The sequence below is a fragment of the Euprymna scolopes genome, chromosome 38 (assembly GCF_053919585.1).
Source record: "Euprymna scolopes isolate OS-2025 chromosome 38, ASM5391958v1, whole genome shotgun sequence".
In the NCBI taxonomy this organism is placed as follows: Eukaryota; Metazoa; Mollusca; class Cephalopoda; order Sepiida; family Sepiolidae; genus Euprymna; species Euprymna scolopes.
This window is the reverse complement of record NC_136519.1, coordinates 83,158,776-83,186,420: the sequence shown is the minus strand read 5'-3', so window position 1 is coordinate 83,186,420 and position 27,645 is coordinate 83,158,776. Positions and strand designations below refer to the sequence as shown.

General features: G+C 34.0%; 1 protein-coding gene across 7 annotated transcripts in view; it reads left to right on the top strand.

The window, feature by feature from the left end:
* The window catches only part of LOC145263231 (N-acetylated-alpha-linked acidic dipeptidase 2-like), a 544,830-nt gene that overhangs the window by 485,570 nt on the left and 31,615 nt on the right, over positions 1 to 27,645 (top strand). For all 7 annotated transcript variants that reach the window (XM_080120318.1, XM_080120321.1, XM_080120317.1 and 4 more), the window contains exons 10-14: positions 4,477 to 4,566; positions 6,315 to 6,400; positions 15,188 to 15,307; positions 18,245 to 18,327; positions 25,100 to 25,231. In XM_080120318.1, coding sequence (XP_079976444.1) covers positions 4,477 to 4,566; positions 6,315 to 6,400; positions 15,188 to 15,307; positions 18,245 to 18,327; positions 25,100 to 25,231 — 511 coding nt within the window. The remainder of the gene's footprint in view (positions 1 to 4,476; positions 4,567 to 6,314; positions 6,401 to 15,187; positions 15,308 to 18,244; positions 18,328 to 25,099; positions 25,232 to 27,645) is intronic.

Genomic DNA, 27,645 nt, shown 5'->3' with positions numbered 1-27,645 from the left:
TATATATATATATATATATATTCTTATTAGCTCTTTTTATTGAGCACTATCTAACAACCTTGTTGAATTCATTAGTTTATTACTTTTGAATAAAAAACCCCGAGTATATATATATATATATATATATATATAATAAATGACAACAAAATATATTCCAAAATACATGATGTTGACAATTTCATATTTTATCCCTTTACATCAAGTGATCCTTACAGTTCTTGACAGTATCTGTTTCGTAGTACAAAATCAATCACTTAATAATTATATCAATCAGTGAATTTATTATGCCCTTAACTCATCAGAAAAAATAGCAAAAATCAATCCACCAAAAGGAATTAAAATTTGATACGACATGGTGAGAATGCAAAAATTTGGAAGAGCAGCTGCAGTTACCTTTATATTTTACCATGACGCCATCTTGGATTTTAATCAAACAATATATATATAAAGAGGTATATGTGGTTATATATATATATATATATATATATATATATGATGACTTTCACTACACTAATTATGGTAATTTTGAAATTACATAGTTATTACTTTAACCTTTCAGATAGATATATAATTTTTTCTTTAACTTTATCGTTTTTTCTACATACTTTCTTAACCTTTTTTGTACCAATGTTCCTTAAATGGAACATAGTTTTCAACATACTATAGAAATTGTAATTTTGCTTTAAATTCAATTTTTATAAGTTATTTCTATTAAAGTAGCTTCATTTTACTCCAGATTTATGAAAACCTTTATAAATTATTCTTATAGTTATATTTAAAGCAAAATTGCAATTTCTATAGTATGTTGAAAACTATGTCCCATTTAAGGAACATTGGTACAAAAAAGGTTAATATTTTTTTCTACATACTTTCTTAACACTTTATAACTTAATAATCCTTTATTTTAATTCTTTATTTCTTCTTTCTTTGGCCGGTTTTTTATCTGTAATTTTCGTTTTAGCGCTTAAATATTCCTATCTATCTAATATATCAATCTACATACACATCTATATCCTGTATGTATATTTACTTATATTTTACTATATGCTTTTACTTACATACTTACTTGTTTATCCTGAATTTGCGGATACCGGCCATCCTCTCCCCTTAAAAATTTTTATATTTTATTTTATATTTTATTTTTTATTTATTTTTTTTATATATTTTTTTATTTATTTTTTTATATATATTTTTTTATATATTTTTTTTTATTTATTATTAATTGTTTTATTTTTTATTAATTAAATAATTAATTAATTTTTTCCATTTAAAGGATCGGTCGAAAATTATGTACCTGTAAAAAAAGGTTTTAAATTTTTTTTCATAATATTATTTTGTATTCCTGCACGTCACCAATTGAAAACGAATAAAGAAAAGTTATAAGCTTTTATACTTTTCGTATTCTTTTTCATATTTCCATTCATATATATATATATATATATATATATATATATATGGCGATTAAGCTACACTGAATACTCTGCGTTTCATCCACTCTAGGATTCTTCCGACGAACTACAAGCACTTGTACACCCCGTGATGTAAATACCCCCAACAAACCCAAGAAGCAACAAAATCCCACCCCTACACAGTAGAGATCCCTAAATATAAGAAAGCCTTCTACTCCAGTAGTTTCTTCCCCAGAATTTTTTTTTTTCTGTTTTCTTTTTACACTAGCGGTGGGGGGGAGGGGGGTACCCAGCGTTACCAGGGTGTTTGTAGGTGTGTCTATGGGGGGGGTAATTAATAATACTGCTTAAATATTATAAAAAAGACGATATAAAAAAAACAAAACCAAAACGAAAAAAAAATGGCATAAATAAACCTGCGTATGGAGGCGGGGGGGGGGGGGGGAACTAAAGAATAAGCGAAGTAATAAAAAAAACGTTTGGTCGGGAGGAGGGATTGAACCCGGAAGTGGAAAACAATAGCAACTACTTAACGGTCTCGACCACGAGTGCGAGTAATAGATTAGCATGTTAAGTTAAAGCTTATAAAGCTAAAAGAAGTTTGATTGACAGGAAGACGCTAAATGAGGTCATCGCACGAGCGTTATTTTTAGTTTTCACTTCCCCCAGATGACGGTGAGAAGTGGAGGGGGAAAGCAGCGAAGGCCGAGAACACAACGTTTTTCACTGTATTTATACTAAAATGCACGACAAACAGAGGACATAGCGAAATCGCACGAATCTCATAAAAGTCGACGTAAATAAATCTATACGCTACGCGCTTTTCTAATTCCTAGATATTATAATATAGGACCCATATACAGAGTTTTAAGCGATAGTAACGAACCCGGGAGCACGTGCGAAAGAAGCCTTTTGAAGACATACACGAAATGATCACACACATTTTGCCTTTTATATATATAGATGAAGAATCCTAGAGTGGATGAAACGCGGAATATTCAGTGTAGCTTAATCGCCATATATATTTTATAAATTACTAACTAGCTCTACCTACGTATTGAGCACTTTTGAAGTAAATACTTAAAGTTTACACATAAATTTATACTTTCGTATATTAATTTTATGTGAGTAAATTAAGTAGTCATATATATGATGTTTCCCCCAAACCTCTGGCCTTGATAAAAGGGTGACTAAAACTTGCTGCTATGGTTTCAAATGATCTGAATAACAGTAAGGGGAGACTTGATTCCAAATATTTTTCATATGTTATATCTCCCGTTTTTTTTTTCAGAAATAGGGTACGATTGTGAATATCTCCAGTGTCAAATAATCCTTATACACTGTGAAATTTACTTTATGTATGAAAACCAAGGAGAGGAAAATATAACGCATAAGGAATATTTGGAATCAAATCTTGCTGTTATTTCAAATAATTTGAAACTTTTTAGTCTCCCCATTTATCAAGACGTTTTGGGGAAATATCAGATATTTTGTAATTCATATGCAAAACTATGAAGACAAATGGCTATGATTGAAACATTATCTGTGCCTAAATCAAAACGCGGATTTCATGAGCAAAGCTTCTTTCTTAGAACTGCACGCCTGTGGAACTCTGTTCCGTCTGCCTGCTTCCCTCCGGACTACAACTTGGATGTCTTCAAGTCTAATGTTAACAAATTCCTGATGAACCGCTCCCCTAATTAAACACTTCATAAAATCTCCTCACTAACGTGATGTACTTACAATAACCCTTATCCCTGAGTGGCTTCCGGGCCTTGATAAGTGGTGATCACTGTGTAAAAAAAAAAAAAAAAAAAAAAAAATTAAGGGAAAATGTCATATATATAGCCTACTACACAATTCAAGTAATTACTTTTCCAACGAGCCTTCATTTGTTAAATTCTGATCTGTAGTTGCTAAGATTTGGAACTTATAAAATTGTCAAAAGAGGTGGTATATCTATATTAGCGGCCTGGCAAGGCCACAGAGGAGACAACAGTAACAGTTTAACGTAAAATGAGCACCTACTTTATGGCCACCTTGGCAATGAAGTGGGTGTTTATTTTACGTTAAATTAATATAGAAAAGTGATCCCCCACTTTTTAAAACCATAATTTATCTATATCATTGAAATTACTCGTTTCCTGGGATTTTAACTGCTGTTTTCGTTTTCAGCACCCTCTAAAACCCATAATATTGGTAATTTTAACGGATTTTTCGTGGGTGCAAAGATACTGTACCTTTACCAATATTTTAATCATAGTCATTTGTTTTCCTAGTTTTACATATGAATTACAAAATATCTGATTTTTCCCCAAAACCTCTGGCCTTGATGGAGGGGAGACTAAAACTTGCTGCTATGGTTTCAAATGATCTGAAATAACAGCAAGGGGAGACTTGATTCCAAATATTTCTCATATGTTACATCTCTCTTCTTTAGTTTTAATACATAAAGTAAATTTCACAGTGTATAAAGATTATTTGATACTGGAGATATTCATAATCGTAGCCTATTTCTAAAAGAGGAGAGATATAACATATGAGAAATATTTGGAATCAAGTCTCCCCTTGTTATTTCAGATCATTTGAAATCATAGCAGCAAGTTTTAGTCTCCCCTCTATTTGGAAATAGGGTACAATTATTAATATCTCCAGTCTCAAATAAACCATAACCGTGGCAGGAACTTTTTTTCACCACCCTGGGCATGTCCCTATTATTTGTGGCAATGCAGCGATGCATTCTTAGGTTGCTGGCAATGGTCCTGTTCTCATAACTTGCATTGGTAAAGAGCATGGATTGTACAGTGGCACATGTGAAGCTTCCTCCAGGTGCACCACAGTGGGTCCTCAACTAAATCGGGTAATCAATCGATTTGATTGAAAAATGGGTTATTTAAATGATTTTGATGACAATAAAAATATGGTGTAGAGCATTCGTTGGTCATCATTTAATCCCGGGCAACGTTGGCTCTCCCTGCTAGTAGTTTTTGGATGTCTAATACGTATTGTTTAAATTTCATGCAATACTGCAATATCTAGATTTTTTAATGTTTTTTGTTTTTTTCAGTAACTTAACTGGTGATGAAGCCCCTGTCGAATGGAGAGGAAAGTTACCCATAAAATATCGAATAGGCCCAGGGTTTACAAACAAACAATGGTGAGTAATATCATTATATAATGACCTGTTTTTACATGATGGCATGTGTTGGACGGCTTTCAGAAATTGACTTCGAAACTAACGTATCTCTGGCTAGGTCTTTATTTATGGGGAAGAAAAAGGTGAGTTCACGTGAATGGATAGTCTGGTGGAAGATAAATAATTATTATACATATATATATACACATATATATATATATATATATTATTATTATTATTATTATTTGGGGTAAACAGTTACATATGGTCGAAACGACTGAAACAGATGGCTGTTTACCCCAAGCAATAAGAAAATATTTTGCTTTTTTTATTGAGCACTATTTAACAACCTCGTTGTCTTCATTAGTTCTGACTTTTGAACACCTCAAACCTGAATATATATATATATATATATATATGAGCAAACAGTTAATAAAATATGTTAAAAAAAACACTTTGAAATGAGTTAAAAACATATTTAATCTGAAAAGGAAACACTAGATAAGTGGATAGTCCTTAATCCGCGGAGTTTCGAAGAAATACTTTCCTTCTCATCAGAGGGTAGGAATTAGAAAAATGCGGGATCTGCATTACGGGATTTCCTTGGATTTTACTTGTACAAATGGAAATTCTTTTAACTTTCTTGAAGTTATACATTTGGATTTTACCGTAACTGGATATTTATCTTCCACCAGACTATCCATTCACGTGTAATCACCTTTTTCTTCACCATATTCCCTCTGCTTAACTTATTTTGTTATCAAGTAAGATCTTTGACTTACTTGTTGTTTAATCAAATACTTTTGCATGCAAAATCCGATCCCGCATTTTGCTAATTCCTACCCTCTGATGAGAAGGAAAGTATTTCTTCGACACTCCGCGGATTAAGGACTATCCACTTATCTAGTGTTTCCTTTTCAGATTAAATATGTTTTTAACTCATTTCAAAGTGTTTTTTTAACATGTTTTATTAACTGTTTGCTCATATTATAAGCTCTATCGCCTATTTGGTTTTATCGAGATTTTACATCTGGCTGAGATAACTTTATAAATATTAATTCTTTAATATTTATAATATACTTTAATTTTACCATCTTGGATCATTTTGGTAAATTTAATTGTAATTTTTATTTTATTTTATTTATATATATATATATATATATATAATATAAAGCTGAAGGTCTGTGTGTGTGTGTGTTAGGCACAAACTTATATAAAGACTTTTCATATCTATCTGCGTAAGTATACTTTGATAATTATGTTTCAGTTTGAAGAAATCTGGTATAATAAAATTATGGGGTCTTTGTTCGCGCCTGATCTTCATAGAATGGAAATATGTCACAAATTTTAACAAGGTTTTTTAATATAGATCCACAGAATATTGTGATAAGTGTTTCAGTGTGAACAGGTATGGTATAATAAATTATGGGGTTTATCTATTGTATTTTTACTTTCATCATATTTTGCTTTTTTTTTGGTAGCCCCAAAATTTGAAGCTATCTCTTTACAACCCTTCCTTTTCATAACCTATCATACTTTCATAAATTAGAGTCCATTTTTTTTTTAATCCAGTCAAAGACGGGTACTTTTGCTAGTTTATATATAAAATCACTAGTTTTTGTCTTCTCTTCTCAATATTAGCAACTTTCCATTTATTGCATTATTATAGCCTTCCTTAAATATATATGATATAATTACTATATATACATGACACATACTGCTTTAAGCAAACTACATCTCTTTAATAAATATTTCTTTTGTTTTTGCAGGACTGTTAAACTCAGCGTAAACAACGAGGAAAAATTAGTTACGACGTGGAATGTAATTGGATACATAAAAGGCAGCGAAGAACCAGGTAACGTTCTCGTGTCATCTGTTTAATGACTAATTTAATGTCATCTGTTTAATGACTAATTTAATGTCATCTGTTTAATGACTAATGTCATCTGTTCAATGACTAATTTAATGTCATCTGTTCAATGACTAATTTAATGTCATCTGTTCAATGACTAATTTAATGTCATCTGTTCAATAACTAATTTAATGTCATCTGTTCAATAACTAATTTAATGCCATCTGTTCAATGACTAATTTAATGTCATCTGTTCAATAACTAATTTAATGTCATCTGTTCAATGACTAATTTAATGTCATCTGTTCAATGACTAATGCCAAAATAAGAACAATAGCCCGAATAATTCAAATAATCTTCTTGCATCGTGGCATTTTTCCATGCCATACATGAAATCATGGTTCGTGTTCTCCATAATCTTGGGTCAATTGTTGGTCCGATTCCTCTGAAGAAATCACATGATTCGAACTTGGCAGAATACATGGGGTGGGTTACCATTGCCATCCCCAGCGCTGTGGCATCTGACTCACCTGTTTGCATCTATCTGTTGTCTTTAGATCATCCGCTTAGCTGTACTCGAATGACGCAACTCTTAATACCATAGAACCGTTGATCTGCTAGAGATTCATCCTCCTCCATGGCCATAAAACGTCCTGCTTCCGACGTCATAAGAGTTACCTTCTCCTCGGTGCATGTCTTAACTAAGACTAGGGATGCATCTCTCCCAGTAAATTAATGCGTCTCCAGATACCAATCTACAAATTTCTATAACTTGGCACGGTACATACAGTGCCTAGCCTTCCAAAATGGTTACCCATCTGGTACTGGCCAGACTCAACATTGCTTAACTTCGGTGATCTGGCAGGAACCGGTTTATCAACGTGATTGTACTATATAATACAAACTGATTGTGCACAAATCACAATCATCGCAGTGTTGCATTCCCGTGTCTTTGCTCTGATAAACTCGTAGCACTTGTTCCTTGTTGACACACATTCCCGACTAAGTAAATACAGCAAAACCCCACCCCTTCACTATTGAGGTCCCCAAGTGCAGGAAAGCACTTGGTGATCTGATGATAGTTTCATCTCCAAGACTGCTAGACTTTGGAATTCAGTTCCTGTTTCCTGCTGCCCTGACTGTACTGGTTATTTGTTTCCCACGAAACAAAATGTGACACAAAGTTGGTTTAATTCAGGAGATAACCAACTCCCCTCAAAAGGGGATTCTGCAAAAAATAAAATTGCCTTGGTATAAAAGGGTTTCCCCTCTCCATTGACTAAGGACAGTTGATTTGAATGCAGCATCTGTGCAGACACCACACTTCAGCCACCATACTGTACTGACATGCAGAAGTTTAAATGTAATGTGAACAGACATCTTGTTGCTCAACTTCCCATGATCCCCTGTTAGACAAGATCCCAGATAGGCTTTTTGTTTGGGGTAAAAAAAAAAAAGATGTTATGGTGACGAGTTAAGGTTGCTTGTATGCTGATTTGAATCAAAAGCATCAGGTAGATATTGTCTTAATGCAAACGGCAATAGATAATTAGCAGCAGCAGCTAAATTGAACTCATTAGCTGCACCAAATCAAATTTATTGGCAAAAATAGAAAAGTGCAACAAGCCATGGGGAAGGAATGTTGTCTGAACGTTTAATCATGATTACGATAACCAGCATCACTACCTCTATTAGGCTGTTTCACAGAGCAGAAACATGGGCAGAGAATGGAGTGCGGGGTTGACATAGTTATCTCCCTTCAAAAGTATTTCCTTTTGAATATTCAGAGCAGTGCCCTTTTAGAAATTTGAACTTGAATCGCGAGCGAACAAAATCAAATAAAATATTTTGGCAAAAATATAGTAAAGTGGTGATGGTAAGCTTTTCTATAAAGCAGAAACTGCATTTCTTCTAAGACAAAATTAACTGTGGTGTTTTCCACATGAAATTAGAGTAAGCAGAAAAGTGGAAAGTTCCATTAGAAATTAAGGACTACATAATGGTAACTAAGGTAGTAAGAATTATAGATGAAATATACTACGCTGAACCTGAAACCTCTTTTTTGTGCATATGGCTAACAGGAAAAGAACAGGCACATTTTTTTCCACATCTGTTTACTTCTTTAAGTCCATTAATACAAAGGTAGTTCCAAAAATAAAACCTATTTTTTAAGCTATAAAGAGTTAAGTGGTACCATTAAAACGAGTGATCGTTTTTGATCCAGAATTTATTTTTCCACATAGTCACCACCATTCTTAATGCGCTTTTGTCAGGAATTCAATGACGCATCTTCTGCTTCTGACTCACGTCCATGACAAGAGTTGCTTTCTTAGAATCTTACACCGTCAATATCTGCAACAGAGAGGTGAAATTTTCAGGCCATGAATGCATAAATGGCTACCATGTTGTATTCAACTGGGAAGTAGGCCAGCAGAAAAGTGTTCTTCAGGCAGGCAATTCTGAGAAAAAAAGCTTTGTTCATAGAATCTGCATTTAGATTTATGCACAGTTAGAGAGTGTGGAAACTGTATATAAATGTTGTAACTAGTCGAGTGTTTTTTTTTTTGTGAAAGTTTGGCAAGATCGAATGATAGATTGGCTTTCTGGTTTAAATGCACCAAACATTGGTAATGTTGTTTTTTTGTTTTTTTGTCCTTCTCCTTAAAAAAAAATTTTTTTTAATAAATAAAAAAATAAATAAAAAAAATAAAAAATGAATAAAAAAATAAATAAATAAAATGATATTCTCACTTCATAATTCTACTTTAATGAAACAAACAGAGCATAATCAGTAACAACATTAACAAAAATGAAGGACGAAATTCTAATTGCTTGTGTTAAAGAAACCATTTTAATTGTCAATAAAGCTTCCATATTTTCAAAATGACATTGAACAATCTCTTATCAATGAGAGGAAGTAATGAAAATAGACTTGAGGGATGAATAAAGACCTGGCCAGAGATACGTTAGTTTGGATAACAGTTTCTGAAGAGAATTTCTCTCCGAGTAAACACGTCTGATCTAAGAAGTAATTTGATTTTTTTTTAATTTTGAAATTAATATAAACCCCAAAGAAGTAAAAGTTTGTCCATCAGAGGAGCACAACATTTCTATAATTTTTGTGGAATTTCCAAATATATTTTTAAAGTTGATGTGTTTGTGATTATTTGGTAAAACCGATACTTGAAAGGGTATGAATTATAATCAACACTGAATGCATTTGTAATACCTTATTTATTTAACTATAACATAAACTTAAATGTTCATAATGAACGATTGAGGAAGCGATAGTCTATAGCGGCCATCTTAAATGTCCTAGTCTGTTCTCCTAGTCTTCCCTGGCTGCCAGGCACAACTAATCTTTTGATGGAAGGGAGATAATTCTGCATTTATCCATTTATGGATTATCTCTCTTTGACCATCTAACACCTCCCCTTTGAAGATGATGTCTGTAAGATGTTTGCTGTGGGTCCACTTGTAGGACTGAGGTTGGTTTGCGCCTTCGTTGTGATCTTCGTGTTGGACCGTCCTTCTTAGCCTTGTTTTGTTTCCTGCATGCTGCGGGAACACTCTGAGGTAATTCAAATGTGTCCAGTAAAATATTCAGTGGAATGTCATTTGATTGTCTCTTTGGAAGGTATGAATGACGCAGTTGATTTGCGTGTCTGACCCAAATAGATGATTGTACATCCACATCATACATGACTTTCCCAGAGCGACGTACTATCTGACCCTGTGTCCATTTTTCTTTACCATTTCGATAATCTTTTGCCCATACGGCTTGTCCTGGTAGGAATGTACGTGATTTTGCTCCATGATGACGATTGAATTGATTTTCCATCGTCCTGTTTCTCTTGGGGTGATTCTTTGGTGATGGACGAATTGCATCCATTGGTAAGCGCATCTTCCTGTTCATCAAAGCTTCGGCGGGAGACTTATCCTCCGGGCAATTTGGGTTTGGTGTAGCTCTGTAGCTACTTAGAAATGTTTCTATGATCTCTCGAGTAGTTCCTTCCCTCTTCAACTTACAGAGTGCTCTCTTAAAAGTGTCTACGAAGCGTTCGGCTTGGCCGTTAGATTGTGGGTGGAAAGGTGGAGATCGTAGGTGCTGGATACCGTTTTGTTTACAGAAATTTGTAAATTCTGTTGATGTAAATGCAGTACCGTTGTCAGAAACTAAAATTTCAGGAACACCCAATCTGCTGAAAATTTCTTGAAGTCTCTTTACCGTTTCGTTGGAAGTAGTATAATTCATTTGGGAGATTTCTGGCCACTTGCGTCAACCAATATTAAATAGTTTTGTCCATTAATTGGTCCTGCGAAGTCTATGTGTAGTCGTGAGCATGGAATTTCTGGAGTAGGCCATGCCTGCAGTGTTGCTTTCCGAGGAGATTTTGCAACCATTTGGCATTTTTCACAAGTTCTTACTAGTTCTTCTAGTTGCTTGTCCATGTTTGGCCAGTACACATAGCCACGTGCCAGAGCTTTCATCCGATTTATTCTTTGGTGTCCATAGTGGAATTGTCTGAGAACTTTGTTCTGGAGTTTGTATGGGACAATCACACGTTCTCCAAAAAGAAGTGTTCCATTAATTTCGGATAAAGATGATCTTCTCTGAAAAAACGGTTGAAGTTGCTGGTTGGTGCATGTTTTTGGCCAGCTTGAAAGATGAAATTTTCTGACTTTTTGTAGTAATGGGTATTCAGCTGTAGCCTCCTGAATCATCTCTGAAGTGACCGGTAAAGATCTTACCGTGGAAATAAGTCCAGGCATGACTTCCGGTTCCACCAATATAGCAGCGATGACTGTGTCTTCTACTACTTTCTGATGGGAAGAGATGAGTCTTGATAGCGCATCTGCCTGGCCGATTTTGCTCCCTGGTTGGTGCTTTATAGAAAAGTCATAGTCCAGCAGCATAGTTGCCCACCTTTGCAATCGGTTTGCTGTATATACCGGAATTCCTTTCCTGCTACCAAAAATGCTTATTAAGGGCTTGTGGTCTGTGATCAGAGTATAATGTCGGCCATATAACATTTTATGGAATTTCTTGACTGCATATATTATTGCAAGTGCTTCCTTCTCAATTTGGCTGTATTTCTGTTCCGTAGGCGTCAAAGACTTTGATGCATGTGCAATTGCTTTTTCGCTTCCGTCAGGGAAAATATGTGATATTACTGCTCCGACTCCGTAGTCTGAAGCATCTGTCACAACAGTAATGTCCAAAGATGAGTCATAGTCTGTCAGCAATAAATTTGAACTGAGGAGTGCTTTAATTTTCTCAAACGACTCTTTGCAGGCGTTGGACCAGTTCCATTTGGTATCTTTTTGTAAAAGATCATTTAGTGGTCCCGTAACCTATGTAGTTTGGGTAAAAATGAACCATAATGGCTTACAAGTCCAAGAAAAGAGCGTAATGTTGCAACGTCCTTTGGAGCTGGCATATGCTTTATTGCCTGGATATTGTCCGGATCTGGTTTTCGGCCATTTTTTTCAAATATAAATCCAAGGTATTTCACAAAAGTTTGGAAAAATTTGCATTTATCTGGTCTTAAGTGAAATCCATATTGTTGGATTCGCTCCAGCATGGAAGTGAGGCGATATAAGAGTTCTTCTTGAGATGTACCTGTCACAATAATGTCATCAATATAGGCAGAAACTCCTGGCAATCCTGTGAGCATGGTGTCCATGGTTTGTTGAAATATTGCTGGAGCTGACTTGACCCCAAATGGAAGGCGGTTTTATTGAAACAGTCCCTTGTGGGTGTTAATAGTGAGAAGATTTTTGGAATCTTCGTCAACTTCCATTTGCAAATATGCGTCTGCAAGGTCCAGTTTTGCAAAACAAGTCCCACCATTAAGTTTTGAAAACAGATCTTCTGGTACTGGTAGTGGGTACTGGCGTGTCTCAAGTTGGTCATTTAGCCCTGTGCTGAAGTCCGCGCATAAATGTACTTTGCCATTTGCCTTCTTTACAATGACAATAGGTGCTGCCCAGGATGAATAATTTGTGGGTTGGATAACCCCTTCTTGTTGAAGACGATCCAATTCTTTCTCCACAGTAGCTAAAGCTGCGTATGGCACTGGCCGTTTTAGTCTGAAGACTGGTTTTGCGTCTGCCTTCAGTTTTAGAGTTGCTTTAGCTTTCGAGCAGAGCCCAAGACCCTCCTGAAAAACTTTGCTGAATTTTGCTTTGAGCAAGTTTTTAAAATGTGTTTCAGCATCTGTGGCAGCATTAATGTTGAAGGAACTGAAAACTGTGTTAAGGGGAACATTAAAAAGGTCCAATTCCTCAATGAAATCTAGTCCAAGAAGATTCAGTGTTGACACTTCCGAAACATAGCACACACCTGAAAATTGCTTTTCTTGAAAAGCGACATTACATGTTAACTCACCAGTTAATTGTAATTTTTTTCCTGATGCCCCACAAGCAACATGATTTGTCTTAAGTGTTGGTTTTCCCAACAACTCCCATGTTTGGCGTGAAATTAGAGTGATGTCCGAAGCAGTATCAAACTGAAAATTCACCGGTTTGTTGTTTATTTCAACAATTAGGTACTTTCTCCGAGCTTCAAAATTCACATTGAAAGTGGCAAAAATTGAATTTGATGAGGCTTTCTGGAACCGCCCTGGAGTTTTTCTGTGATTTTTGCCTCTGTGTTTAGAAGGGTTGTGGTTATTACCACAAAATCCATCCTTGTGCCCACGACGCGAACAATGTTGGCATATGTGTCTTTTGAATGGGAAAAAACGAGCATAGTGCATTTCCCCACATGACCAACAGGGCGTTGGTTTTTTTTTGGTTTTTCCAATAGAGTTTTTCTCTACTGATTTTATATTTGAAACAGATGGGGTTTGTTGTTGCACCATTGCTGTGTCCCGTTTTAAATTTGTTAGCCGCTGGCATTCTGTGGTCAGAAGTCTTATCGTTATGTTCTTGTCTTTTTCAATCATGGACAATAAACGAGTGCGGATGTCCGCATCCTGGGGTGATTGTAATCCCGTGATGAAGATGAGGCACTTGAATTGATCCTCAGTCAGCGATTTCAGCTGAAAACTTTCGCAAGTTTGGTTTACAATTCCCGCATATTTTATCAAATCGTCCGTATCATCTTTCTTTAATTTCAAGCAATTGTATCTAATATTAAATAAAGATACTGACTCAGCAAAAATTTCTAATAGCTGTGCTATGATTTCATCAAATGTAAAATCTCCAGTGTTTTTGGGTAGGATAAAGTTTGAATACCGTTGATGCTCGACTGTGCCAAGTTTCCGTAACAGTAAACGCGTTCTCCAGGAGTCGTCCATGGATGCGAATTCATTTTCAAACGTATCTTTCCAACGGCCATACCAAGCGTTGAATGTCTCTTTTGAGTCCGGATTGAACAAAAATTCCGTTATCGTGCTTGCTATGGAATCCAGAGAATTTGATTTTGGTAAGTTTATAATTTGCTTGTTAAACTGGGTTGTCAGATTTTCAATAAGACTGTTCCGGGCTTTTAAAAATTCCGTTTGTTGGGATTGAAGGATTCTCTCGAGCATATTTAGATCCATGGCAGGTGGAGTGTTTTTTTTTTTCTTTCTTCAACAAGAAAAAAATATTGTAAAAGAAAAATTCCTGTTTTTTTTTTTTCAGCAAGAAAAAATATTTTAAGGAAAAATTCCTTTTTTTTTTTTTTTTCAAAAAAAATTATTGAAATTTCTTTTTTTTTTTTTTTGTGTTAAAAAAAAAATTATTGAATTTTCTTTTTTTTTTTCTTTTTTTTTGTTAAAAAAAATGTGGAAATTTGCTCAGGAAAATCGCGGCATGAGGCGTAAATCGCTTCTTAGAACCTGACACCATGTGCGTTTATGTTTTTCTGTGAGTTAAAATCCAAATCCATCGTCGCCATTGATGTGTTTGTGATTATTTGGTAAAACCGATACTTGAAAGGGTATGAATTATAATCAACACTGAATGCATTTGTAATACATTATTTATTTAACTATAACATAAACTTAAATGTTCGTAATGAACGATTGAGGAAGTGATAGTCTATAGCGGCCATCTTAAATGTCCCAGTCTGTTCTCCTAGTCTCCCCTGGCTGCCAGGCACAACTAATCTTTTGATGGAAGGGAGATAATTCTGCATTTATCCATTTATGGATTATCTCTCTTTGACCATCTAACAAAAGTTATGTAATTTTAACTGTCCATCACGTTATTGCAAGTATTTGGAAATGTGTAATTTCGTCCCAATAGTGTAGAAGCGCCCCAAACATGTGTATTGTACGTAATAAAACCATATACTTACTCCATAATTCTACTTTTTTGAAACAAACAGAACATAAACAATATTAACAAAAATGAAGAACAAAATTGGGTGCTTCTACAGAATTGGCACAAGATTTTGTAGTTGATAAATGGAGTTTTCAGACAAAAAAAACAACGGTTTCTACGGAGTTTTTTGTTAATTCTAATAAGTTACAATACTAGCTTCCAAATTATGCAGTCGAATCATTTTTTCTTTCTTTATTTTCTTTAATAAATAATTTTCTACTTTATCGATTTTCGTAATTTTTGGATATAATCATCTTAAAAATACGAGGAATACGTAGATACCATTGTTTTCATATGAAATTCAGTTTTACGATTTACGAAATTTCGTCCCAATAGTGTAGAAGCACCTAAAAGTTTTTCTTCATTTTTGTTTATCACTATAAGTGGCTATCTGAATAAGCACTCGTTTGTTTTTTTTTGTTTTTTTTTTTAGCTTTAAAATTTTATTAAAGTTTATTTTTTTATTGATTGCAGATCGGTTTGTTATGTTGGGAAACCATCACGACTCTTGGGTGTACAGTGCCGTTGATCCACTATCCGGAAGTGCCTCACTCACAGAGATCACACGGGTTATGGGAGGCATGGTCAAAAACGGTAAGCACAACAATAAGGGAAAATGTCTCCACACTAAAAGTTTTCCTCACCAGAATAAGTATTTTCATAATGAAATAAAGCAAAAAAAAAAATAAAGATAGTCAGAATCAAGTATTAATCTCTAAATAAATTCTAGGAAGTGATTAATATGATAATTACAAGAGATTGATCGACTTACAAGCGAGAGAATTATCAATGAAAGACGAGATATATATACTCGCCTGGGTGCCTGGCGTTGCTTGGGTGTTTGGAGGTAAGCAGGTTCAAACCCGTACCGTGAAGGAGGAAAAGAACGTGTAAAAAAAAACTGACATCTTTGCCGTTCCATCCATCGCCAAACCGGAAGTGGCGATGGTTTACATTAAAGCTAGTCGATCGAAAAACGGGGATGACTTTTGAAAATATCGGCAAAAAAGCGACTCCTTTTTGTAAATTTAAGGGTGAAGAAATTGATGTTTTTAGCTAATTTTTACGATATTTGTCATCCAAAGAGTCGAGCTTCAAAACAATACTGCTCTTGTGAAAATCCGTCGCCTCTGTGGAACATTTTTAGACAGACATACAAACATACATACATTTAAACAGACAGGTGAGATTTATATTATAGACTAGCAGGGTGTACCCGGCGTTGCCTGGGTGTTTGTAGGTGTGTGTGTTTTTGGGTAAATAATAATAAGAAAAATCGTTGGGCGGGTGTCCCGGGTGTTTGTTTTTAAAAAAAAAAAAACAAAGCCTTGACGCGCAGTTGGAAAATAATAACGTGTGAAAAAAAACGTGCGACGTTTAATGGCAGGTGCCCGTTTTTGACGACTTAATAACGTCAACTTTGACTGCGGGACAGTGTTTTATTTACTGCGAATCTGTTCGCTTTTTTTTTTTATACGAAAAAACTTAATGCACATGCGGCGATCGAAAATTGTTGAATATTTATCTTTTGAAAGTCGGGCAAATTGAATAGACAGGCGACCCTGGTTGTTAATTCGTAGATATTATCATTTAGGCGCGATATAAAAAGTTTTAAGAAGTTGTAAGGCGACCGATCGGTGCTCAGAAAGAAGCCTTTCTTGGACATACACGAAAACACTCACACACAAACATTTTCGCTTTTATATTTATAGATGTCTGATGAGAATAATGGAAATAGTATTCCGACAAAATAGAAAAAATAAAAAGGAACAAAACGTTTCATCTTTATTTTTGGAGGAAATCTCAAAATAAAGACGACACATTGATGAACACATAACGTGGTTTGTTCCTTTTTATTTCTCTCTCTGTCTGTCTCTCTCTCTCTATATATATATATATATATATATGTGTGTATATATATATATATATATATATAAATAAATAAATAATGTACCATAATGTGTGACGACGTTGCGTAGAGAACAGTAAGGCAGAGTAAAATAGAGAGAGGAGCAGTGGGAGTTATAAAAAAGAAAAGTAAGTCTTTGAATTTCAACAAAGTGTTACTATATATATATAATCAATAAAAGAAATGTTCATCCGACATAATCAGAGATAAACTTCAATTTAATATAAAAATTAATTAATATTTATATATTAATGAATTTGCTAATTTCTGTCCTTTGATGAGAAGAATAGCAAGACTGATATTTAGGCTTGACGATCTTAAAATTAGTCTTTCTTCTCTTATAATAAAGAATTTTTACAGGGGAATATGTTGCGTTATTTATCGGATGAATTTCTGTACAAAACATATCTAAGAACACTGCCAGACATATAAATTACCTTTGCGCGAAATTTTTTTTAAGTGAGGAGTGAAAAAGATAAAACTCAGAAAGCCTCCACAGCACTACTGTTGGTTGTTGTTTTTGTTTTACGGCATATCAACCCTTTTCAGGTTATTTAATGCAGAATCCAGTGATTTTGAAGAAAATTTTTTTAATAGAATATATTTGTTGTTTTCAAGTCGGTTTCTATTTAACCCATAGTTGGAACCCTAACAGGTACTACCACTCCGAGTCAGAGTGGACCTGGGAGCAATGGTAATTAAAGGGTGGCTCCACACTCCCCAAAGCCCGCAAGTTGGGGCCTCACCACTGGATATAGTTTAAAGTCATATCCAGGACCCCCATTGAGGGACTTTTACCCTCTGCAGGGGGGCAGTCGGCGTATTATAATGCCCCACCGACAGAGCCACACAGCACTACTGTAAACACTAATTAAAATTAAGGAGGCCCTACTAAAAGCACCACTAAAACCAAGTTTCTACCTCACCCCTTCATTGAAGAGAAACTATTTTTTAAGTAAGGCCTGAAAAAACTAAATTGTCAGAATCTACAGGAGCACTACTAAAAGCAGTATATGTGGTTATAAATATGATTATAGTTATATATTATAGATATATATATTTAAATAATTTTTTTTTAACTCAACGGGGTTAAATTATATTTATTTGTAAAGAAAACACGTTAAAATAAGTTAAAACAAAACAATAGTGTTGACCTTGTGTACGCTTTGAATAGCTGCAGTGGCTTTTAATATCGGACATAAGATAGGGCGGCCATGAAATAGGGAAGCAGAAAACTTTTTGAAACTGGAAACCAGAAAGACGATTTAAACACCCAAGCAAGCAAGCTGATCTGAGTTTTATAATTAGATAGATATAGATAGATAGATAGAGGTAGATAGATAGATACATTGTATTTTTTGTATTTAAATCGTAGTTTTTTGTTTTACTGTAACGTGCTTTTGAATAGCAGTAGTTGCTTTTAATATTGGACTTCAGAAAGGACAGCTATGAAATAGAGAAGCAGACAAATTTTTTGAAACCAGAAGTCACAAACCGGATGAACAGTTTAAACACCCAAGCAAGCTGATCTGAGTTTTATGATTAAATAGATATATAGGTTAACTGCAAAATGCTCGAGATGTGGTTCTCCAACGAAAATGTACTGCATTTTCTGATTGCAGGTTGGCAGCCAAAACGAACGATTGTATTTTGTTCATGGGGCGGTGAAGAGCAAGGTTTAATCGGATCTACAGAATGGGTTGAGGTAAGTACATTTTTTTATTTCATCTTCGACACCCCCACCCCCAAAAAAAAATCAACAAAGATTAGACCATTCCAGTAATGATCTGATCCCTGTTGATTTCGCGGTGGGAGTTTTACTTCTGTGCAGTTCTAAGAGGTCCACCCTCCCAGGCTTTACTTTCCCTCTTTGAGAAGGGTTTAGTTTATTGCAAATCACGTGAGGCACCCTCACCCGCAAGTGCCGATGGAGCTGCTCAGACACTTTTTGCAGGTTAGAATGCCCTCCTCGGGGGGTGCTGACTTTTCAATCCCACTTTTCGATCCTGGGGTCTAAATTCTTGCAGAGGGGGAGAACTATTTCGTCTGCATATTGATATCCTATAAACAGTGGAAATAATTATTTTTAAGTGTTATGATATAATATATAATACTAAGGAAACAAGAAAATAGAGATTCTGAAAAGTGCAGAAAATTAATTTTTATTGCATTTATTATATACTAGCAGTTCAACCAGCTCTGCTCGGGCCCTATGTACTGTTCATAACTTTATGTGCATATATATATATATATATATATATATATATATATATATATAGTAATTTATAAAATATATATGGCGATTAAGCTACACTGAATATTCTGCGTTTCATCCACTATAGGATTCGTCAGGCTTATGCGCATAAGCCTGACGAATCCTACAGTGGATGAAACGCAGAATATTCAGTGTAGCTTAATCGCCATATATATTTTATAAATTACTAACTAGCTCTACCTATGTATTGAGCACTTTTGAAGTAAATACTTAAAGTTTACGCATAAATCTATACTTTCGTATATTAAATTTGTGTGAGTCAATGAAGTAGTTATATATATATATATATATTAAAGAGTTTCTATCCAGGTAACCTACATCTAAAATTTCAAGTGTCAAAATTGGCAGAGGAGTTTGGTAGAGTCTGCAATAGTCAACTCTTTCAACTTTGACCTCTTGGCAGCCAAATTTTTGCCCACAAACTGATTTAAAAAGCTTGCTGCATGTCTGAATACCCTTTATGTAAAATTTCAAATGTTTAGACCCAAAATTGGCTGAATAGTTTGCTAGAGACCGCAAAGGTTAAATCTTTTGAACTTTTACCCCTTGGCAGCCAAATTTTCAGCTAATTAAAAATCTTGCCCTATGTCTGAATACACTTTATGTAAAATTTCAAATGTTTTAATCAAAAATTGGCTGAGAGGTCAAATTTTTTTTTAAACTTTGACCCGAATTTTTACCCCTTAATGTTTTGGGCTGAAACCAAGTTAAAAAGTTTGATCCATGTCCAAGGAACCTACATCTAAAATTTCACGTGTTTAGACCCAAAATTGGTGGAGGAGTTTCGTAGAGTTTTCAAAGGTTAAATCATTGAATTTTGACCCCTTGACATCTAAATTTCTGGCTGACAACCGATTAAAAAGATTTTTCTAAATCTCATTGCTCTTTATGTCAAATCTCGAGTCTCTAGACCTAAAATTGACAGAGTAGTTTGATAGGGAAATGTACACAGACACAGATGCATTTTCACTTTTATGGCTATATAGATTGATAAAATATAATTTACATGCAATGCAATAGCAACTATTTAATAAAATATAATTTACATGCAATGCAATAGCAACTATTTAATAAAATATAATTTACATGCAATGCAATAGCAACTATTTAATAAAATATAATTTACATGCAATGCAATAGCAACTATTTAATAAAATATAATTTACATGCAATGCAATAGCAACTATTTAATAAAATATAATTTACATGCAATGCAATAGCAACTATTTAATAAAATATAATTTACATGCAATGCAATAGCAACTATTTAATAAAATATAATTTACATGCAATGCAATAGCAACTATTTAATAAAATATAATTTACATGCAATGCAATAGCAACTATTTAATAAAATATAATTTACATGCAATGCAATAGCAACTATTTAATAAAATATAATTTACATGCAATGCAATAGCAACTATTTAATAAAATATAATTTACATGCAATGCAATAGCAACTATTTAATAAAATATAATTTACATGCAATGCAATAGCAACTATTTAATAAAATATAATTTACATGCAATGCAATAGCAACTATTTAATAAAATACAAGTTGCTCGCCTGGCATTACCTAGTCGCACAATACGCTTACACATGATATTTTAATTAATGCAGATTGTGTATGTATCATTATAGACTAGCCTGGGTGCCCGGCGTTGCCTAGGTGTTTGGAGGTAGGTAGGCTTGAACCTGTACCGCAAAGGAGGAAAAGAATGTGAAAAAAAAAAAACGTGACATCTTTGCCGTTGCGTCCATCGCAAAACTGGAAGTGGCAAAGTCAATTGAAAAGAGGGTATGACTTTCAAAAATATCAGAAAAAAACGCGACCCCCCTCCTTGTAAAAAGTGCTCAGTTGAGGGTGAAGGAATTAATGTTTTTGGCCAATTTTTCGATATTTGTCGTCCAAAGGATCAAGCTTTAAAACAATACCAATCTTGTGAAAATCTGTCGCCTCTGTCAAAAGTTTTAAGCAGACATGCAACCATACATACATACATACATTTAAACATTTATATGATAGACTAGCAGGGGGGGGTACCCGGCATTGCCCGGGTGTTTGGAGATGTGTGGTAAATCAAAACACCCGGGTGTTTGTGTCCAGGGGGGGGGGGGGGGTTAAAGTAAAAAAAAGTTTTGGTAGGTAAGTATGAAGGATCGAATCTGAACACTTGAGTCGAAGTTGGAAATTAAAGTGTGAAAAAAAAAAAAAAAACGTGTGACGTTAACCACTGGGCCACCACGAAATAGTAACGGAAATATGTTTGAATTTATATAAGTATTAAGAATTGGCAGGTGCCCGTACTTAATGACTTAATGAGGTCAACTTTGACTGCGGGGCAGTTTTTTATTTACTGCGGGGCAGGATTTTTTATTTCTTTTTGTTTCCCCAAGATGTTGTGAGAAAAACCAGCTCCCCATAAAAAGGGGATTGTCCAAATCGAATAGCAATTGTCTGATACAAGGAGAAACTCCACATTGATCAGAGCTGATTGCTTTCGGACGTTTCCGGCGATCGCAACCGGAAAAATGCCGCCAGAATTAGTTTCGCTATTATTATACGAAAAAGCTTAATGCACATGCGGCAATCGAAAATTGTTAAATATTTATCTTTTCAAAGTCGAGCAAATTAAATAGACAGGCAACTCCCGTTGTTAACTCATAGATATTATGATTTAGATGTGATATAAAAAGTTCCGATCGCTTCTCGGAAAAAAGACTTTCTCAGACATACACAAAAAGCGAACATACATACATACATACATACATTTTCGCTTTTATATATATGTAGATTACGAAGAATAATTTGCCTGACTGACTAATTCGCAAAAAAAATAAAAAAATAAAAATGATAATCAAGTTATGTGTGTCCTTGTTTACAATATCACGTCAGCTAATATTTGCACTTGATGATGAATGCCCTGGAAAAGTCACTTCTGATTAATGTTCAGTTTTAAAATATGCAAACGAAGAAATGATTTACAGTGATTTTAAATGGTACCTTTTCTTTTGTCATAAATTGAACTCATTAATAAGAAAAACATGTACATCAAATCTGTTGCCAGAGACGCTGGGAAAATGGAGGGATCCTTCTTCCGCTCCAGAAGATATCTCACTACTGATGCAATTCTCTATCTGTATAAAAGCCAAGTACGTCCAAGGATGGAGTACTGCTGCCACATCTGGGCAGGAGCTGCTAAAAACAGCCTATCCTGCCTTGACAGAGTACAAAATAAACTTTGTGGCTTAGTGGGGGATGCCCTTTTCTCTTCCCTGCAACCTCTCTCCCACAGAAGAGACGTTGCGAGCCTGTCTTTGTTTTATCGCTATTTCCATGGCAGGTGCTCGGCCTTGATAAGTGGTGACCCCCATGCAAAAAAAAAAAAAAGAAAATAGAAAATAAAATGGTGAGATACACCCGGGATTGAACAGGTGATCATTCGATCTGTAGTTAAATGATCTACCACTAAGCTATATCTTTAGATTATAATAAATCTGTGTTTAAGAAATGACTTGCTGAAACTTTATTATCTCACTTGCTGGTGTAACATAAAATATTCCCCTGTAAAAATTATTTTTTTTTATCTATAAGAAAAGCTAATTTTAAGATTGGATATTTTCGATGCTTAACAAAGGAATTTCTATACAAGACATATCTAAGAACACTGCCAGACGTATAAATTAGCTTTGTGTAAAATTTGCAAAAGATAGGCTCAGCCGTTTCAGAATCTATAAGGAACAAACTCACGCACATACAAAACCTATAATGGTAAAGATAGAGATAAATCAAGTGAAGCATGCATGATCCCCCGTGGGTGCATAGTGAACGAGGCATAAAAAAAAAATGACTAGGTTCAGCATTTGCCCCCCCCCCAACTCCCATTTAGCACCGAAAGTCCCGAGGGGGCGTCAAATCCTGGTGAAATTTAACATATGTAAATTTGAGTTCTGCACCATGCAAAAAAAGAAATGACCAAGTTCATCATGTGCCCCTTCCCATTTAGCCCCAAAAGTCCCCAAGGCCTTAACATATTTAAATTTGAGTTCAGCACCATGCAAAACTGCTAAATAGACATACACAGAAAATTTTGGACAAATATGGTAAAATAGTCCCAAAAATGGAGTGGTTTTTATTAGCCCTAAAAGAACCCCTGGGGCACACCCAAGAGTTATCATGAAGTATAGACAAACAAAATTATATAGAAATCAGTTAGTTACAACTTTTCAGAAAGTTTTATAAAAATCCAAGGCATCAATTTTCTTTTGATTAAGCACAAAAGTGTCAATTTTAGCCATTTTAACCCGAAAGGCACCCCTAGGGGGAGGGCAACTGGAGTTTTCCTGAAAAATTAATTCTGTTACTTTTTTACTCATATCATGTTTAATGTTTGTGCAAAATTTCAAATTCCAAGACGTAGTTATTGAGAAAGGTGCAGACAGACGAACGGACGAGGGTGAATTTACAGGTGCGCCTTCTTTTGTTGGGGGACCAACAAGCATAAAATGTGGCAAAAATTTGAACAAAAGAGGATGTAGTTGTCCAAATTCATCTCGAATTGCTGTGTTGTTGGTATATTTATAATCTTTCTTGGAATTATCTTCCAAGTTCTTGGGATTCTGATTGATAGAGTTCCAAACACTACGTGATGCCGTTTTCTCTTCCCTGCAACCTTTTTCCCCACAGAAGAGACATTGCGAGCTTGTCTCTGCTCTGTCGTTATTTTCATGGCAAATGCTTGTCTGAGCTTCAGTTTATGGTCCCCCCTTGATACTGTTCCACTGGCCTGCTTCCCAGCCAATTACAATATGGTAGCCTTCAAGTCCAATGCAAACAAGTTCTTGTTGAGCCGTCCCCTTAAATAATCCAAATTCTACGCAGTGGTTGCATCATTTTACCACTCCAGAAAATAACTAACAACTAAACTCCAAACATAAATTAGATTAGTGTAAAATTTGTAAAAGATAGGCTCAGCTGTTTCAGAATCTATAAGGAACAAACTCACGCACATACAATCTGTATAAGAGCCAGGTACATCCTAAAATCGAGTACTGTTGCCACATCTGGGTAGGAACCGCTCAGAGCTCTTATCCTGCCTTGACAAAGTGCAAAATCGGCTTTGAAATGTAGTAGGTGATGTCCTTTTCTCCTCCCTGCAACCTCTTTCCCACGGAAGACATATTGCAAGCAGGCCTCTACTCTATCGTTATTTTCATGGCATGTGCTCGTCTGAGCTCTAATCTATAGTCCCCCCCCCTTTACGAAACTGTCACAAAAAACACTCAACTATTTTTCTGACGATCTTGTAATACACCTTTTTCAAAAATGATTAATGTTTTTAGGGTTTTTTTCTCTTTATTTGTCTGAAGATATAAACCCTGACGGCTCAGAATACATTCAGTGTTGTTGAAAGTCTGAAAACGATGTGCACGGTTTGGTGTGAATTTTAAATCGGAATTTAGCCACATTTTTTAAAACATTTTGTAGGCTTAATTTGAAAGTATATTTTTTTTTCTGAAATTTTTGGTGTAATAAACCATTTTCAAAGATGACTGTTGGTTTATTTTGCTTTTATTTTTTTTCATGTTTAGTTTTTGTGTAGTTTTTATTCTTTATTTTTTGCGTGTTTATTTTATTTTTTATTTTTATTTTTGCGTGTTTATTTTATTTTTTATTTTTATTTTTTGCGTGTTTATTTTATTTTTTATTTTTATATTTTTGTGTGTTTATTTTATTTTTGTCTGTTTATTTTATTTTTATTTTTTGCGTGTTTATTTTATTTTTATTTTGTGTGTTTATTTTATTTTTTATTTTTTGCGTGTTTATTTTATTTTATTTTTTGCGTGTTTATTTTATTTTTTATTTTTATTTTTTGTGTGTTTATTTTATTTTTTGTGTTTATTTTATTTTTATTTTTTGCGTGTTTATTTTATGTTTTATTTTTATTTTTTGTGTGTTTATTTTATTTTTTGTGTGTTTATTTTATTTTTATTTTGTGTGTTTATTTTATTTTTTGCGTGTTTATTTTTTATTTTTTGCGTGTTTATTTTTTATTTTTTGCGTGTTTATTTTTATTTTTTTATTTTTTGTGTGTTTATTTTTATTATTTTTTTGTGTTTATTTTTAGTTTTTATATTTTGCATATTTGTTTTTATTTTTAGTTTTTAGTTTATTTTTTATTTTATTTTATTTTTCAGGAACATATGAAAGTCTTATTCACTCGAGGAGTGGCTTATCTTAATATGGATTATGCCGTGGATTACACGTATAAACTTGATGTCTATACCAGTCCGTTATTGCAAGACGCTATGTACGACGCTGCAAAACAGGTAACACTTTTTAAAATGATTCGCAAAAAATTATTTTACATCTATTATAATAAAGTATTTTACATCTATTATAATAAAGTTGTATTTCTGTCTGTTAACGTTAGTCGAGGCTTCAACCTCAATAATCAGTCTGCTAGAAACTAAGCCATTTCAGTCGCCTTCTTGCTGTCGGTTGCTTGGTTGTTTTTGTTTTACGGCATATCAACCCTGTTAATTTTATTTTTATTTCGGACTATTAGTCTCATCTTTATTAGTTGTTGTTTTTGGATTTTTTTATTGGTTCACAACATTTCGGCCAACTTCCTCTGGTGGTAACCGCGACGGATAGGAACTTCGAATCTTCTAACTGCATTCTCAGCCATCACTGCCATCCATAGTTGTCGTCTCACCACATTTTTGACCACTTACCTCTGGCACGCTTAAAATTAACATATAATGCTCATCTCAAAAAAATGAATTCTAATTAAGGAATAATATATATATATATATATATATATATCAACCCTTTTCAGATTATTTAAAGCCAAATCCAGTTATTTTGAAGAAAAAATTTTTTTAATAGAATATATTCGGGGTTTTTTTGTTTTTTTTTCAAGTCGGTTTCTATTTAACCCATAGTTGGGACCCTAACAGGTACTATCACTCCAGGTCAGAGTGGACCTGGGAGCAATGGCAATTAAAGGGTTGCTCCACACTCCCCAAAGCCCACAAGCGGGGCCTCACCATCAAATATAGTTTAAGGTCATATCCAGGACCCTTTTTGCTGTCAGACTGATGCAAAATGTTCTGTATAGTCCTAGGAGGTTCATCCTCCTAAGCCTTGCCTCTCAGCTTTCGGGAGGTGCAAATTTATCACTTGTTGCCTTGCCTGAGGAGCCCTCACCGAGAAATGCTGACGTGGTTACTCTGGCATATTTTTGCAGGGCTGAAGTGCTCCTCTTTTTGGAACACAGACTCATTTTCCCACTTTTCTACCTTGTGTCACATCCTCTTGCAATGGGAGAGAGGTAAATATCAGATGTTTAGACACATTTCACCATGCACAGCTCTCAGTTTCTTTCCATTTTTTTAAAAGGAATTTAACATTACATTTAATATCTACAGTATTTCTGTTTATAATAAGAAAGCACCATTAATTTAAATAATTTTGCATATCTTATGACCGGGCAATGCCAGGCAGCCAACTAGGATATATATATATATATATATATATATATATGAATAAAAAATACGAAAAGTATAAAAGCTTATAACTTTTCTTTATTCGTTTTCAATTGGTGACGTGCAGGAATACAAAATAATATTATGAAAAAAAATTAAAAAACTTTTTATATATATATATGTATATATATATATATAATGAAATAAGAATTACAATTAAGTTTACCAAGATAATCCAAGATGGCAAATCTAAAGTATATTATAAATATTAAAGAGTCAATATTTATAAAGTAATCTCAACCAGATGTAAAATCTCGATAAAACCAAATAGGAAACAGAGCTTATAATAAGAACAAGTAGTTAATAAAACCTGTTAAAAAACACTTTGAAAAACAGTTAAAAACATTTAATTTGAAAAGGAAACACTAAATAAGTGGATAGTCATTAATCCACGGAGTTTCAAAGAAATACTTCTCATCAGAGGGTAGGGATTAAATATGTTTTCAACTCTTTTTCAAAGTGTTTTTTAACATGTTTTATTAACTACCTATTAGTGTTGGGACGTTTAATTGGAATCGGAACTCAGAAAAATCAGAACTTTTTCGGGTATCGGTAAAATTGGAGCCTATTTTCCGATGCCAAAACCGATTCCTTGAATTATCTTTTTTATTTGATTTTGTTTTTATAAAAACATCTTCCACTGCTTGTAGTAATAAAAAAATAAATATTTATTGATTTAAACTTCCAGTAAGACTAAAATCTCTAGATCACCCGCTCACAAGTGTGTTTTTACGTTTAAGAAAATATATGCATATTTAAAATGTGTTTTTACAGTAATCGGGACAAAATTACAATTTTATAGTTAAATATTTAGAGATTTATAAAGAATCGGAATCGGGAAAAATATTGGAATCGTCCCATCGCATATATATATATATATATATATATATATATATATATACTTGCAAAGACTAAAACAAGGAAAAAGACATCATGTTTGTATTTTTTCGAATATCACAATAGTTTCGACATCAATTTTAAATTTTATGTTATTTAAAAATGTTTGTGATAAACAACCCGTCAGGTAAGTTTTAAAAAACACATTTTCCTTCTGTTATTCACTGTATTGCAGTGTGTACGGTCTCGTTATACTTTTAATGAATTCACAATCGGTGTTGAAGAAATATTTTTTTTTATGGACCCCTATTTTCGTATATCTGTCCTAAATTACAGCGAGAATTTTTAAATCTGGA